Here is a 14,243-nt window from a genome sequence, read left to right as displayed (position 1 = left end):
TAGCTTACTAAGATGATGATGATCATTATAACCACTTATACAGAGGTTTTCATTAGCAGATTTCAAAGAGCTTTACAAAGGAGGTCAGTATCATCTCCATTTTATAGATGAGGAGACTGAGGCACAGAGTGGTTAAAGTGACTTTCCCAAAGTTACCCATCAGTAGAGCCAGTAATAGAACCCATTTCTCCTCAGTCCCACATCAGTGCTCTATTTACCAGGCCACACTGCTTCTTAGATGATATCTATAAAAATAAAATTGTGGTTGTAAGTAATAAAATGACATCTGTTCTATTTTCCAGGGTGAAAACAAGTCTGAATATTTTTTAGGATTAACACCTGTAGGAGTTGTTGTTTACAAGAATAAAAAACAAGTAGGGAAGTATTTCTGGTATGTACAACATAATATTGCAGACTGTATTAAAATAATGTGGCTAAAAGGAAAAATAAACAATACTGAATATATGTATGATATGACTGGTTAGTTTTATAAGAACTAAACTGATGTACTTGTTGGAATCATGGATCTTTCTGTCTAGATTAAATTGTCTGTTCTATTTCTAATATTGTAAGAAATGGTTTTAACTTTCCCCACTCACATTAAAGTGTTTAAGTATCACTTTTTTCTTGAGTAATATATGTGGAGCATTGGTAAAAATGATCATGTATGAATGGCTTACTGAAACTCTCCTTTCAATTTTTTTTGTTTCTTCTTTGTGTGTTTCTGATGTGTTGGATTTAAATACCATAACACTTCTCTTTATCTTTTTTTCAACATTTAGGCCTAGAATTACAAAGGTTCACTTTAAGGAAATGCAGTTTGAACTTAGAGTGCTGGGAAAAGATGTAAGTTTTTATTTCAAGTCTGAAGGAAGAAACTGTGAAACTTACCAAGTTAAGAGTTTGGTGTGTTCAGGGAAATGAAACTATTATTTCCAGTTTTGCTTTTAATCACTGCCACAGAAACTCTTCTTATATTTAAATGTATTTCCAAATCTAATCTTTCTTGATGGGTATTTGTAGTTAGGGTTAAGTTTTCTCTTGTTCCCCCTGCCAATTTTTCACTTTGCAGGGAAGGCAGGAAAGCCCTATTGAAGCAGATCAGAATGGGACTTTATAGTATATTATCAAGATTTGTTCTTCTATGCCATCAGTAAGGCCTGTGATTTAGAATATTGCAGAATGCCTATTCATGTACAAACAAGTCTGAGTTCTACTTTAAAGTAAATTACATATAGGTAATGCTGTAGTTACTATCTGATGGCACATGTATGTAGTATGTATTTATGTGAAATGCCTGGAATTATTTCAGATGTTTAACAAACTGAATGGGAAATCTGGAAGCTTGAGAAAGGAGACATAGGTTTACAGTGTAGTTGACTCATAAACTTGTTGAAAGTTCTATATTGTGCTCATAATAGGCCATCTCCCTGATGGCATTTGGCAGTTTCAAGCCCTGACAGGTATTTTTAGAAAACTCTTTAATAGAACAGCAAGAACAAGGGTGTGAAAGATCATTAAAATCTGCACTGCAACTAATGCTTCTTTGAAGTGCTATTGCAATACTATGTATTCTGACAGTATAGGGAGATGCCAGAATGTCCCAACATATCCACCTTCCTGTTTTTGATACATATGGTTTTTTGTTAATACAAAGGAGATTGGTTGATGAAATAAATAATTGTCAGTTGTCTTATCTTTCTGATTCTATATCATCATAATGCTGATTTATGCAGCTACACACACAGATAAGCAAAGCTGGCCAGGGTGGCTTGCCTGCTCCTAAATTCCAACATCATATTATAGGATATTCCCAAATTTATTTTATTCCCTTTATATCCTGGAATAAATGCCAGCACCATGTCATATCACAGGAAAACTGAGACAAGAATTTGCAATATGATACGGGTGCAAAAAATGCCACTTCTGCATTGTGCTATATTCTGGGAGACATCCTACCCTGGAGGAGGAAGGGACTATTCCTTTTCCTTACAGATATAGTGTGACCACACCTGGAATATTGCATTCATTTCCAGGCACCTCAGTTACCAGAAAGATACTGACAATTAGCATTAGCATTATAGGTACAGTAGTTTCAATCTGCTTTTCTAAAACGTTCAAGCAAACCATATGAACTCTGGGTTAGTACTCTCTTGACAGCTGCTTTTCCTTTTTGGACTAGGGAATGTATGGGTGTGTGCATGGTGGTGTCTGCAGGTGTTCGTACTGGATCCTTGAAACACAAATTGAAGTGATGTGCCTAAAACACAAACGCGAACAAGGAATGGTGATAATTGGATATTATTATGCTCTTATACAGTCTAAGAAATGATGAAATTTTACAGCCAAATGCTGAAGTGTGTGAAATAATGGGGAGTTCTACATTAGCATCGAATCCTGAAACCCCTTACTTGAGTATCAGTTCAGTTCATTGTGGCTACTCACATAAACGAGGATTCATCACATGAATAAGGGTTTGCAGGATAAGGCTCGAATTTATCAGTCATGAATTATTGCCTAAGTGAATGAATGGGCTAAGAATGTTGATAGTACAAACAACACCATCACAAATGTTGCATTGTAGGACCAGATCAACTGTCTATTTGAGTCAATGGAAAGACTTCCATTGACTTCACAGGGCTTTGGATCAGGCCCATAGTGAACTGAGACCCCAATTCAGCAATAAACACATGCCTAGCTTTAAACATCTGAATTACCATAGAGAATATTCCTGACTTATTTAGATTCAGTATTTTGTCTGTTTACTTCTCAGATGATACATTGAGGCACAACACTGTGACTATCAGTACCTGTAATCATGAATGCATACCTCATGGGGCTCCTCACATGCTTCATTGGACATGTGCTTAAATACCTTGCTTGCTGAATGGCTGCCTTGGATTTGTTTTTTTAAGTTGCTGTGCTCTGTTTTGTGAACAGAGAAGTTCAGTCTTGAGCCACCAGTTTTGCACCTTTCACAAACACTGTTAATTTTTTTATTAAAAATAAAGAAAAAATTTAAATTGTTGCTAGAATATTTAGATAAATATAGAGTTAAAAGTAATTGGCGGTGATGCTTTGTCTCTAGATTTTTTTTTTTTTTTTTTTTATTTTTTTTTTGAGAAATGGATGTTAATTAAATGGAGTTCTCCTAACTTCCCTTGACAGAATGATGATGATGGCGAAATTTTACAAATGAGAATTTCCTGTCTCTTCGGTAGGACTTCACAGCATAGAGGATTCTCATAGACTTTAAGGCCAGAAGGGACCATTATGATCATCTAGTTTGACCTCCTGCACATTGCAGGCCACAGAATTTCACTCACCCTCTACTGTAATAGACCCCAACCTCTGTTTCAGTTACTGAAGTACCCAAATTATGATTAAAGACTTCAAGTTACAGAGACTCCACCATTTACACTAGTTTAAACCAGCAGGTGACCGATGCCCCATGCTGCAGAGGAAGGTGAAAAAAAAAACAGTATTTGTGCCAGTCTGACCTGAGGGAAATTCCTTCCTGACTGCAAATATGGCGATCAGTTGAACCCTGAGCATATTGGAAGTCCCACCAGCCAGACACCTTGGCAAGAATTCTCTGGAGTAACTCAGAGCCCTCCCCATCTACTGCTCCATCTCTAGTTGTTGGGGATTTTTGCTAGTAACAGTTGCAGATGGGCCACGTGGCATTGTAGGCACTCTCATCATGCCATCCCCTCTATAAATGTATCAAGCTCCATCTTGAAGCAGTTAGGTTTTTTGCCCCTGCTGTTTCCATTGGAAGGCTGTTCCAGAACTTCACTCCTCTGATGGATAGAAACCTTCATCTAATTTCAAGCCTAAAATTGTTGATGGCCAGTTTATATCCATTTGTTTTTGTGTCATCATTGGCACTTAACTTCTCTCCCTCCCTGGTGTTTATCCCTCTGATGTATTACTAGAAAGCAACCATATCTCCCCTCAGTCTTTGTTTTGTTAGGTTAAACAAGCCAGCCCCCTTGAGTCTCCTCTCATAAGGTAGGTTTTCCATTCTTCTGATCATCCTAATAGGCCTTCTCTGAACCTCTCCCAGTTTGAATTCATCTTTTTAAATGTGGGAGACCAGAATTGCACATAATATTCCAGCTGAGGTCTCACCAGTGCCTTATATGAGTGCAATAACACTTCCTCATCTCTACTGGAAATACGTTGTCTGATGCATCCTAGGATTGTTTTAGCCTTTTTCATGGCCAAATCATTTTGGCAGCTCATATTTATCCTGTGATCAACCGATACACTCGGGTCTTTCTCCTCATCTGTTGCTTCCAACTGATACGTCCCCAGCTCATAGCAAAAGTTCTTGTTGTTAGTCCCCTAAGTGCATGACTTTGCACTATTAGATTTCATCCCATTTCTACTGTCTTTTTTGTATTCCTGTCCTCCTCCGTATTGGCAATTGGCAACTTTGTCATCTGCAAATTTTATTAGCATGTTCCCACTTCTTGTGCCAAAGTTATGAATTAAAATGTTAAATAAGATTGGTCCCAAGACTGATCCCTGAGGAACTCCTTCAGTAACCTCCCTCCAGACTGACAGTTAACATTTCAGTATGACTCCTTGTAGTCTCCCTTTAACCAGTTCCTTATCCACCTTTCAATTCTCACATTAATCCCCATCTTCTCCAATTTAACTAATAATTTCCCATGTTAAACTGTATCAAATACCCTACTGAAATCCAGGTAGATTAGAGCTACTGCATTTCTTTTGTCTAAAAAATCAGTTATCTTCTCAAGAAGATAAGGTTCGTCTGGCACAATCTACCTTTTGTAAAACCATGTTCTATTTTGTTCCAATTACTGTTTGATGATGTAGTCCATAATGAAGTAAGTGAATTAATGCCCTATAATAATAATAATTAATAATAATTATAAAAATAACAAACTATTCTTGAATATATTAAATGCTTTATGTAGAACATAGTTTTAATATCACAATGGAAAGTCTGTAAACATAGTTATAATTTTAGGCTTTAATTTATATTTTCAACTATTGGCAGATGTAAATTAAAAGCAATCAAACCCACTTTTCACAGTTATACCAATGTAGGGAGAATAGTCTCTTTGTTGCTTTTAGTACTTTGTGCAGTGGTGCTGCATGTTAACAGTTACTTAATGGAAAACCTTGCTTGTTTTCAGTTTCTCCTTGAGGCAAATGAAAATTAAGGTTGAGATTTTCAGAGCTGTCTAAAGGATTTGGATGCCCATTCAAATTAATGGACATTAAAATTAATTGAAATTAATGGAAAATTAATGGAAATGGACATCCAAATCCCTAGCTGGATTGACAAATTTCAGCCCAAATATACAGAGCACTGTCCTCAGGCAGGTTAAAGATTACAATATGGAGTTTTTGTGTTAGAGAAAATTATTTATCATTGATGCTAGTGAGCCTGTTGTTTACATCATTTGGCTTTTCATAAAGTCAGTGTTTCAACAAGCACAAAATATTTACTTCCTGCATTTATAATGAAATTAAGAGCTTCACCTTCTTTGTTTCTTATACTGAGATCTGTAGTGCTTCAGCAGTTCTGTTCCCTGAAAACCACTTGTATAATTATGACTTGTTTACTCTACTCTATTTCTTAAACCCATTTCTGCTGTGTACTAATATTACTATAAGGTAATTGGATTTAATGTACACCTAATTTATATCCTGTATCTTTTAATTTTTTTCTCCATTACACTTTCTACATTATTTTTTCTCATGTTTTTAATAAATGGCAAAAATAGTATTTCACTGTCCCTGGCTTACCATTGCATAAGAGACCAATTACTTCGATCAGCTGGCAGAAATTTTCTTGCAGTGATGTTAGTCAGTGGATCAATATAACATTGTCCCTCAACTTGAACTATGCTCAGAAGTAAGAGCATGTGTTAAGCATTCCATGAAAGCTTTAAATAGCAACGTGAAGGAGTGAGCCTTTCCCATTTATAGATTGCAAAGGAACAGTCTCTAGGTAAGACAAATAAAGTTAAGACAAATTCTGACAATAAACAAGTATATTTTGGTTGAGCTACCCTTGGGAAAACTACAGGGTCTGATTGTTTCTGTGTGCAATCATCGTTAGGGTAAATGTCAGCTGTGCGCACTTTTATTGAAATTCACCCAGGAACATAGATGGACACAGAAAATCCCCCAGTGCAGCAGAATCATTGTGGTTACACTACATGTGAATGGGTAACTGTTCAGTGGGTGCACAGAGGACGCTGCATCTCCTGAATGTGACAGAACTGGGTTCCACACTAGTGATGCATAGGCCACTACAGAAAGGGGCTGAAGGAATGGGCTAAGGAATGGAAAAAGACCGTGATTACATGTATCCAGTTGGCATGTATTCTTGCCGGCAAGTTAAAGAAGTATGGACTGGATGAATGGACTGTAAGGTGGATAGAAAGCTGGCTAGATCGTCAGGCTCAACGGGTAGTGATCAATGGCTCCATGTCTAGTTGGCAGCCGGTATTAAGCGGAGTACCCCAAGCGTTGTTCCTGGGGCTGGTTTTGTTCAATATCTTCATTAACGATCTGGAGGATGGCAAGGATTGCACCATCAGCAAGTTTGCAGATGACACTAAATTGGGAGGAGTGGTAGATACGCTAGAGGGTAGGGGTAGGATACAGAGGGACCTAGACAAATTAGAGGATTGGGCCAAAAGAAATCTGATGAGGTTCAACAAGGACAAATGCAGAGTCCTGCAGTTAAGGACAGAAGAATCCCATGCACTGCTACAGACTGGGGACCGAGTGGCTAAGAGCAATTCTGCAGAAAAGGACTTAGGGTTACAGTGGACAAAAAGCTGGATATGAGTCAACAGTGTGCCCTTTTTGCCAAGAAGGCTAATAGCATTTTGGGCTGTATAAGTAGGGGCATTGCCAGCAGATTGAGGGACATGATCATTCCCCTCTATTTGGCATTGGTGAGGCTTCATCTGGAGTAGTGTGTCCAATTTTGGGCCCCACACTACAAAAAGGATGTGGAAAAATTGAAAAGCATCTAGTGGAGGGCAACAAAAATGATTAGGGGGCTGGAGCACATGACTTATGAGGAATTGCTGAGGGAATTGGGATTATTTAGTCTGCAGAAGAGAAGAATGAGGGGGGATTTGATAGCTGCTTTCAACTACCTGAAAGGGGGTTCCAAAGAGGATGGATTTAGGCTGTTCTTGGATGTACCAGATGACAGAACTAGGAGTAATAGTCTCAAGTTGCAGTGGGGGAGGTTTAGGTTGGATACTAGGAAAAACTTTTTCACTAGGAGGGCAGTGAAGCACTGGAATGGATTATCTAGGGAGGTAGTGGAATCTCCTTCCTTAGAGGTTTTTAAAGTCAGGCTTGACAAAGCCCTGGCTGGGATGATTTCGTTGGGGATTGGTCCCTTCCAACCCTGATATTCTGTGATTCATGGCAAGGAATGTTTTTAGACCAGCGTGCAGAAATCAGACTCTGGTACAGCAACTGCAAAGAGGATATGTATCTGCTCTGGACAGGTTGGGATGTTTGTTCAGTATACATACACCCCAGCATTGTTCTTTCTTCCAGCCCCTTTTATTTGGGCGTGGTATGTGGAAGTGGCTTGTGTATGTGAGAGTGAATTAAACCCACTTACAGGAGAAGGTACCCTTAAATCTTGACTGTAGCAGGTCTTTGACAGGTTCTATGAATAGTGCACATGAAAAGTATTTATATATGCAGAATATCTTGCTGTACTACTTTCACTATTTTCCTTCTTGAAACTAGAGCTGTGCAGAGGATGGAAATTCCATTTTGCAAAGCATTTTGAAATTTTGATTCGTTTTTAAAAAGAACGAAACCTGAAAATATCCAAATTCTCAGCAAAAGAAAATTCTGAAAAAACCCATTGTTTCAGATTGATCAAAATGTTTTGTTTTGAGAAAATTGAAACATTTGATTTTATTCTAAATTTTTGTTGCATTATAAAATAACTCACAATTTAAAACAAACAAAACAAAGTCATTTCAAAATGAAAACTCAAAATGTTTCATACTGACAATGTGAAAGAAAATGTAGACTCAAATGAAGTAAAAAACTTAAATGAATCCACATGTTCCATAGAATCTTTATGGATAGTAATTTCATGCTATAACAAGAATATAACAGTAGGGATCTATTATTGACCACCTGACCAAGACAGTGATAGTGACTATGAAATGCTAAGGGAGATTAGAGAGGCTATCAAAATAAAGAACTCAGTAATAGTGGGGGATTTCAATTATCCCGATATTGACTGGGTACATGTCACCTCAGGACGAAATGCAGAGATAAAATTTCTCGATACTTTAAATGAGTGCTTCATGGAGCAGCTGGTACAGGAATTCACAAGGAGAGAGGCAATTCTCAATTTAGTCCCGAGTGGAGTGCAGGATCTGGTCCAAGGAGTAACTATAATAGGACTGCTTGGAAATGGTGATAATAAAAAATAACATTTAACATTCCTGTGGTGGGAAGAACACCTCAGCAGCCCAACACTGTGGCATTTAATTTCAGAAAGGGCAACTCTGCAAAAATGAGGAGGTTAGTTAAACAGAAATTAAAAGGTACAGTGACTTGAGTGAAATGCCTGCAAGCTGCATGGACACTTTTCAAAGACACCATAATAGAGGCTCAACTTAAATGTATATCCCAATTTAAAAAGCACATTAAAAGAACTAAAAAAGAGCCACCGTGGCTTAACAACTATATAAAAGAAGCAGTGAGAGATAAGGCATCTTTTAAAAAGTGGAAGTCAAATCCTAGTGAGGTAAATAGAAAGGAACATAAACACTGTCAAATTAAGTGTAAAAATGTAATAAGAAAAGCCAAAAAGGAGTTTGAAGAACAGCTAGCCACCAACTCAAAAGGTAATAAAATGGTTTTTAAGTACATCAGAAGCAGGAAGCCCACTATACAACCAATGTGGCCCCTGGATGATTGAGATACAAAAGGAGCACTCTCAGACAATAAAGTCATTGCAGAGAAACTAAATGAATTATTTGCTTCAGTCTTCATGGGCTGAGGATGTTAGGGAGATTCCCAAACCTGAGCTGTCCTTTTTAGGTGATAAATCTGAGGAATTGTCACAGATTGAAGTGTCTTTAGAGGAGGTTTTGAAATTAATTGATTAACTTAACAGTAACAAGTCACTGGGACCAGATGGCATTCACCCAAGAGTTCTGAAAGAACTCAAATGTGAAATTGCAGAACTAATAGCTATGGTTTGTAACCTGTCCTTTAAATCAGCTTCTGTACCCAATGACTGGAAGATAGCTAATGTAATGCCAGTATTTAAAAAGGGCCCTAGAGGTGATCCCGACAATTACAGACTGGTAAGTCTAACGTCAGTACCAGGAAAATTAGTTGAAACAATAGTTAAGAGTAAAATTGTCAGACACAAAGAAGAACATAAATTGTTGGGCAAAAGTCAACATGGTTTCTGTAAAGGGAAATCATGTCTTAGTAATCTATTAGAGTTCTTTGAAGGGGTCAGACCCTATGGGACTGGGGGGATCCAGTGGACATAGTGTGCTTAGATTTCCAGAAAGCCTTTGATAAGGTCCCTCACCAAAGGCTCTTACATAAATTAAGTTGTCATGGGATAAGAGGGAAGATCCTTTCGTGGACTGAGAACTGGTTAAAAGGCAGGGAACAAAGGGTAGGAATAAATGGTAAATTTTCAGAATGGAGAGGGGTAACTAGTGGTGTTCCCCAAGGGTCAGTCCTAGGACCAGTCCTATTCAACTTATTCATAAATGATCTGGAGAAAGGGGTAAACAATGAGGTGGCAAAGTTTGCAGACGATACTAAACTGCTAAAGATCGTTAAGACCAAAGCAGACTGAAGAATTTCATCTCCTTTCTGCCTCATCTGTGGCATAAAAGAGACAGAACCAGGGCAGAAGATCTGGCCTTCTCACGCAAGCTGCAAATTTAACTTAAAATCCCATCCAAAAAAATAGAGCAATTTGTTCATGTTACTTAAGAATTACAAACAGTGGGTCAGTTTACACTCATTGAAACCAATGGGGTGGTATGAGTGTAAACAAGTGCAGAGAATTTGATCCACTAACTACAGAGTTTTGTGCTTGTCTTTTTCTCCCACTTACCCACTCAACTATCTGCTACGTGTAGCAGTAAGTGTTGTGTATGGTTAATAGGTGAGTCATCACTAAACAGCCTTCTGTTTAAAGTGCAGTGGAATAAAATTCCTTGGCAAACCTGAAGGGGTGGCTTATTTTTCAGGTTTATTTTTTAGCCTTTTGTTAGCTATTGTTTAGTAAAGTTTTTGTATTGTTACTTTATGAGGCTAAGGTATTTAAAATCTTGAAGTGCTTATGCAATAATAGCACAAGTTTATTATTATTTTGATACTTGAATTGTATGATGTACTTTAAGATAATTATCTTCTTGACTGTAGAGGGTGAGGTGACCTTGTGTAACCCGTAATACAGTCTCGATTGCATAAGCTAGGATTGGTATGCATTAGGTAAATGTATTAAAAAAACAAAAACAAAAAACCAAAAACCCTTAAGAACATTTTCTGTTGGAGGAAACAAATGATAATCTCCAGATATGTGTCTAACTTGGCAAAGAATAATGTTTTGCTCTCAGCTACTGCTTCCAAATATGTGTATTCTGCTATTGTTCATCTTACTGAAGCAGAGTGGCAATGTATATGTGGCCAGATCTTCACTTGTACTGAGTTTACACTCGATTCATCTGACAAGAGTGGGCTAGAAGGAGAAGTTGCTGTATATCACTTTTCTGCTTCTATTAACCTGGTCTGGCTGGGGGCCAAAATAGTCCCTGTCATAAATTAGTGTAGCCTAAGGGCAATTGTATGTTATGTTGACTGCCACAGTCCCATAGGGTCTGACCAGTCTGTCAGTTTGTACCAGCTGAGACTCTGGTCTATACATTTTAATGTAGACACAGTCATAACATCCTAAAATCTGCTTCTCTTGTTTCACTTAAAAAAAAAAAAAAAAAAAAAAAAACCTTGACATTAAAAATGTCATTAAAAATCCTAGCTCCAGATTTGTGTCACACAATAAGAGTGAATTGCATTTTGCAGTAGGTGGAATATTGCTCCTGATTGCCAGAGATTCACATATTGCGTGATTCTCCTATTGTATGTCCAGCACAGTAGATTTGGAGTTCAATACCCCCCAGACCCCAGCAATATCTGAGATTGTGTTTTTTATTAATTGCAGGAATATATTGTTGTAAATTAGGGTGACCAGATAGCAAGTGTAAAAAATCGGGATGGGAGTGGGGGGTAATAAGAGCCTATATAAGAAAAAGCCCCAAATATTGTGATCGTCCCTATAAAATCAGGACATCTGGTCACCCTATTGCAAATATAAGTATCATCTATACTCTGCAGCAAATCAGTCTCTTTAGATGAAAGAGTTGCATCTCCCAGTTTCCAGTACTTGGCAATGGTGATGATTCCTATTGCAGGCCCCTCTTTTACTATAATGTCTTTAGGAAAAAAGGTTCCTCTGGGTAAAGGCTGCAGCTTATCTGGGGGCATATTCAGTCTTTGGTAATTTCACCTCAATATCCCAGCCATCAGTGTAATCTTCTGCAGTGGAAAAATATAAATAAAATCTTTACAAGAATGAAGTGGCTCAGGTATATCCCTTATGTTTTTGTCATTGTCAGAGAATGAAACATTAGTTAATTATTCCAATCATTGGTGCAACCCCCCCTTATTATTGTTTATTGCTTGATTCATGTTTAAAGGAAGGCTTTCAAGCAAGTAATTTGTAACTTTCATGAACTGGCCAACAGCATTTAATAAGGGATGTAATCGATTTATTTGTTAGAAGTGAGATTTTGGATTCTGGGGAATGCTCTAGATTAATTCATGATTTACAGGTTTGTTTGCAAATCATAGCTGCGTTTTAAATGAAAAATGTGAGAAACCTGAATGGCCTCTACATGCACGCACACACATCATGCCGTATGTGCAGGCATCCATTTTATAAAATCAGTGACTAAAAATGGTAGAATTCCATTTATAAACACTTGTATATGTTATCAGATTATTGAGGAAACTCTTTTAGGACCTGAGTCTGTCACTTATACTGAGCGATAATTTACCACATGAATAAACCCACAGAAATCAGTGGGACTACTCAGGTAGTAAGGTACTATGTACTCAGGCTATGTCAAATTAGGTTGAATTTATAGAAGTCAATTTTTTAGAAATCGATTTTATACAGTTGATTGTGTGTGTCCCCCCTACTTCAGACGATTAAGTCGGCAGAGTGTGTCCACAGGACTGAGGCTAGCGTCGACTTTGTGAGCATTGCACTGTGGGTAGCTATCCCACAGTTCCTGCAGTCTCCCATTGGAATTCTGGGTTGAGATCCCAATGCCTGATGGGGCAAAAAACATTGTTGTGGGTGGTTCTGGTACATGTCGTCAGCCCCCCCCCCAGCTCCCTCTGTGAAAGCAACGGCAGACAATTGTTTCACGCCTTTTTTCCTGGGTTACCCTTGCAGACGCCATACCACAGCAAGCATGGAGCCCGTTCAGCTCACCATCACCATACGTCTCCTGAGTGCTGGCAGACGCAGGACTGCATTGCTACACAGCAGCAGCTCATTGTCTTGTGGCAGTAGATGGTGCATTATGACTGGTAGCTGTTCTCATCGTCTCCTGGGCGCTCTTGGACGGCCTCGGTGAGGTCAGTCGGGGTGCCTGGGCAGACATGGGTGCTCTTGGCATATCTTGGTGAGGTCTGTCAGGGGCACCTGGACATAAATGCGAGTGACTCAGGTCATTATCTTCTTTAAGTTTTGTCTAATGGAGATTCAGTCCTGCCTGGAATATTGGCAGAGGGATAGCTCAGTGGTTTGAGCATTGGCCAGCTAAACCCAGGGTTGTGAGTTCAATCCTTGAGAGGGCCATTCTATCTCAGGCTGCTCTCCCAGCCAGCAGCACCGCGAGCACTCAGCTGTCATCATCTCCTAGCTGTCATACTGCACTGTCTGCTGCCAGCCTACCCCTTGTTCCCCCCTCACTCCGTGAAAGCAACTGCCGACAATCGTTTTGTGCCTTTTTCCGTGTGGGTGCCATATTGCTGTCAGTATCTTCACCCACCCGCCGCTTCCGCTGCCACAGACTTCTCTCAAAGTACGGGCCCCGGCAATGTGGACATCATGGTGGTAATGGGGCAGGTTCATGTCATGGAATGCCAATTCTGGGCCCGGGAAACAAACACAGACTGGCGGGACCGCATAGTGTTGCAGGCCTGGGACGATTCCCAGTGGCTGCGAAACTTTTGCATGCGTAAGGGCACTTTCATGGAACTCTGTGACTTGCTTTCCCCTGCCCTGAAGTGCCAGAATACCAAGATGAGAGCAGCCCTCACAGTTCACAAGTGAGTGGTGATAGCCCTGTAGAAGCTTGCAACACCAGACAGCTATCAGTCAGTCGGGAATCAATTTGGAGTGGGCAAATCTACTGTGGGGGCTTCTGTGATTCAAGTAGCCAACGCAATCACTGAGCTGCTGCTACCAAGGCTAGTGGCTCTGGGAAATGTGCAGGTCATAGTGGATGGCTTTGCTGCAATGGGATTCTCTAACTGTAGTGGGGCGATAGAACGAACCCATATCCCTGTCTTGGCACTGGAGCACCAAACGGGCAAGTACATAAACCAAAAGGGGTACTTTTCAATGGTGCTGCGAACACTGGTGGATCACAAGGGACGTTTCACCAACATCAACGTGGGATGGCCGGGAAAAGTACATGATGCTCGCATCTTCAGGAACTCTGGTCTGAGTTATATAACTATAATGCCTATAGTTATCCTTGGGGACCCAGCCTACCCCTTAATGCCATGGCTCATGAAGCCATACACAGGCAGCCTGCACAGTAGTCAGGAGCTGTTCAACTGTAGGCTGCGCAAGTGCAGAATGGTGGTAGAATGTGCATTTAGATGTTTAAAAGCACGCTGGCGCAGTTTACTGACTCAGACCTCAACGAAACCAATATTCCCATTGTTGTTACTGCTTGCTGTGTGCGCCACAATATCTGTGAGAGTAAGGGGGAGACTTTTATGGTGGGGTGGGAGGTTGAGGCAAATCGCCTGGCCAATGATTATGCGCAGCCAGACACCAGGGCGGTTAGAAGAGTACAGGAAGGCGCAGTGCGCATCAGAGAAGCTTTGAAAACCAGTTTCATGACTGGCCAGGCTACGGTCTG

The 14,243-nt window shown here is 39.6% G+C and overlaps 1 protein-coding gene across 5 annotated transcripts in view; it reads left to right on the top strand.

Annotated features, from left to right (window-relative positions):
• Window positions 1–14,243, top strand: part of EPB41L4A (erythrocyte membrane protein band 4.1 like 4A) — a 222,784-nt gene that overhangs the window by 118,744 nt on the left and 89,797 nt on the right. For all 5 annotated transcript variants that reach the window (XM_043514706.1, XM_038402800.2, XM_038402801.2 and 2 more), the window contains 2 exons: window positions 303–391; window positions 783–846. In XM_043514706.1, the coding sequence (XP_043370641.1) occupies window positions 303–391; window positions 783–846 (153 nt within the window). The remainder of the gene's footprint in view (window positions 1–302; window positions 392–782; window positions 847–14,243) is intronic.

This window comes from Dermochelys coriacea, chromosome 5 (assembly GCF_009764565.3).
Source record: "Dermochelys coriacea isolate rDerCor1 chromosome 5, rDerCor1.pri.v4, whole genome shotgun sequence".
Taxonomy (NCBI): Eukaryota; Metazoa; Chordata; order Testudines; family Dermochelyidae; genus Dermochelys; species Dermochelys coriacea.
Note: the sequence above shows the minus strand (reverse complement) of the source record. Positions and strands in the feature narration are given on the sequence as shown.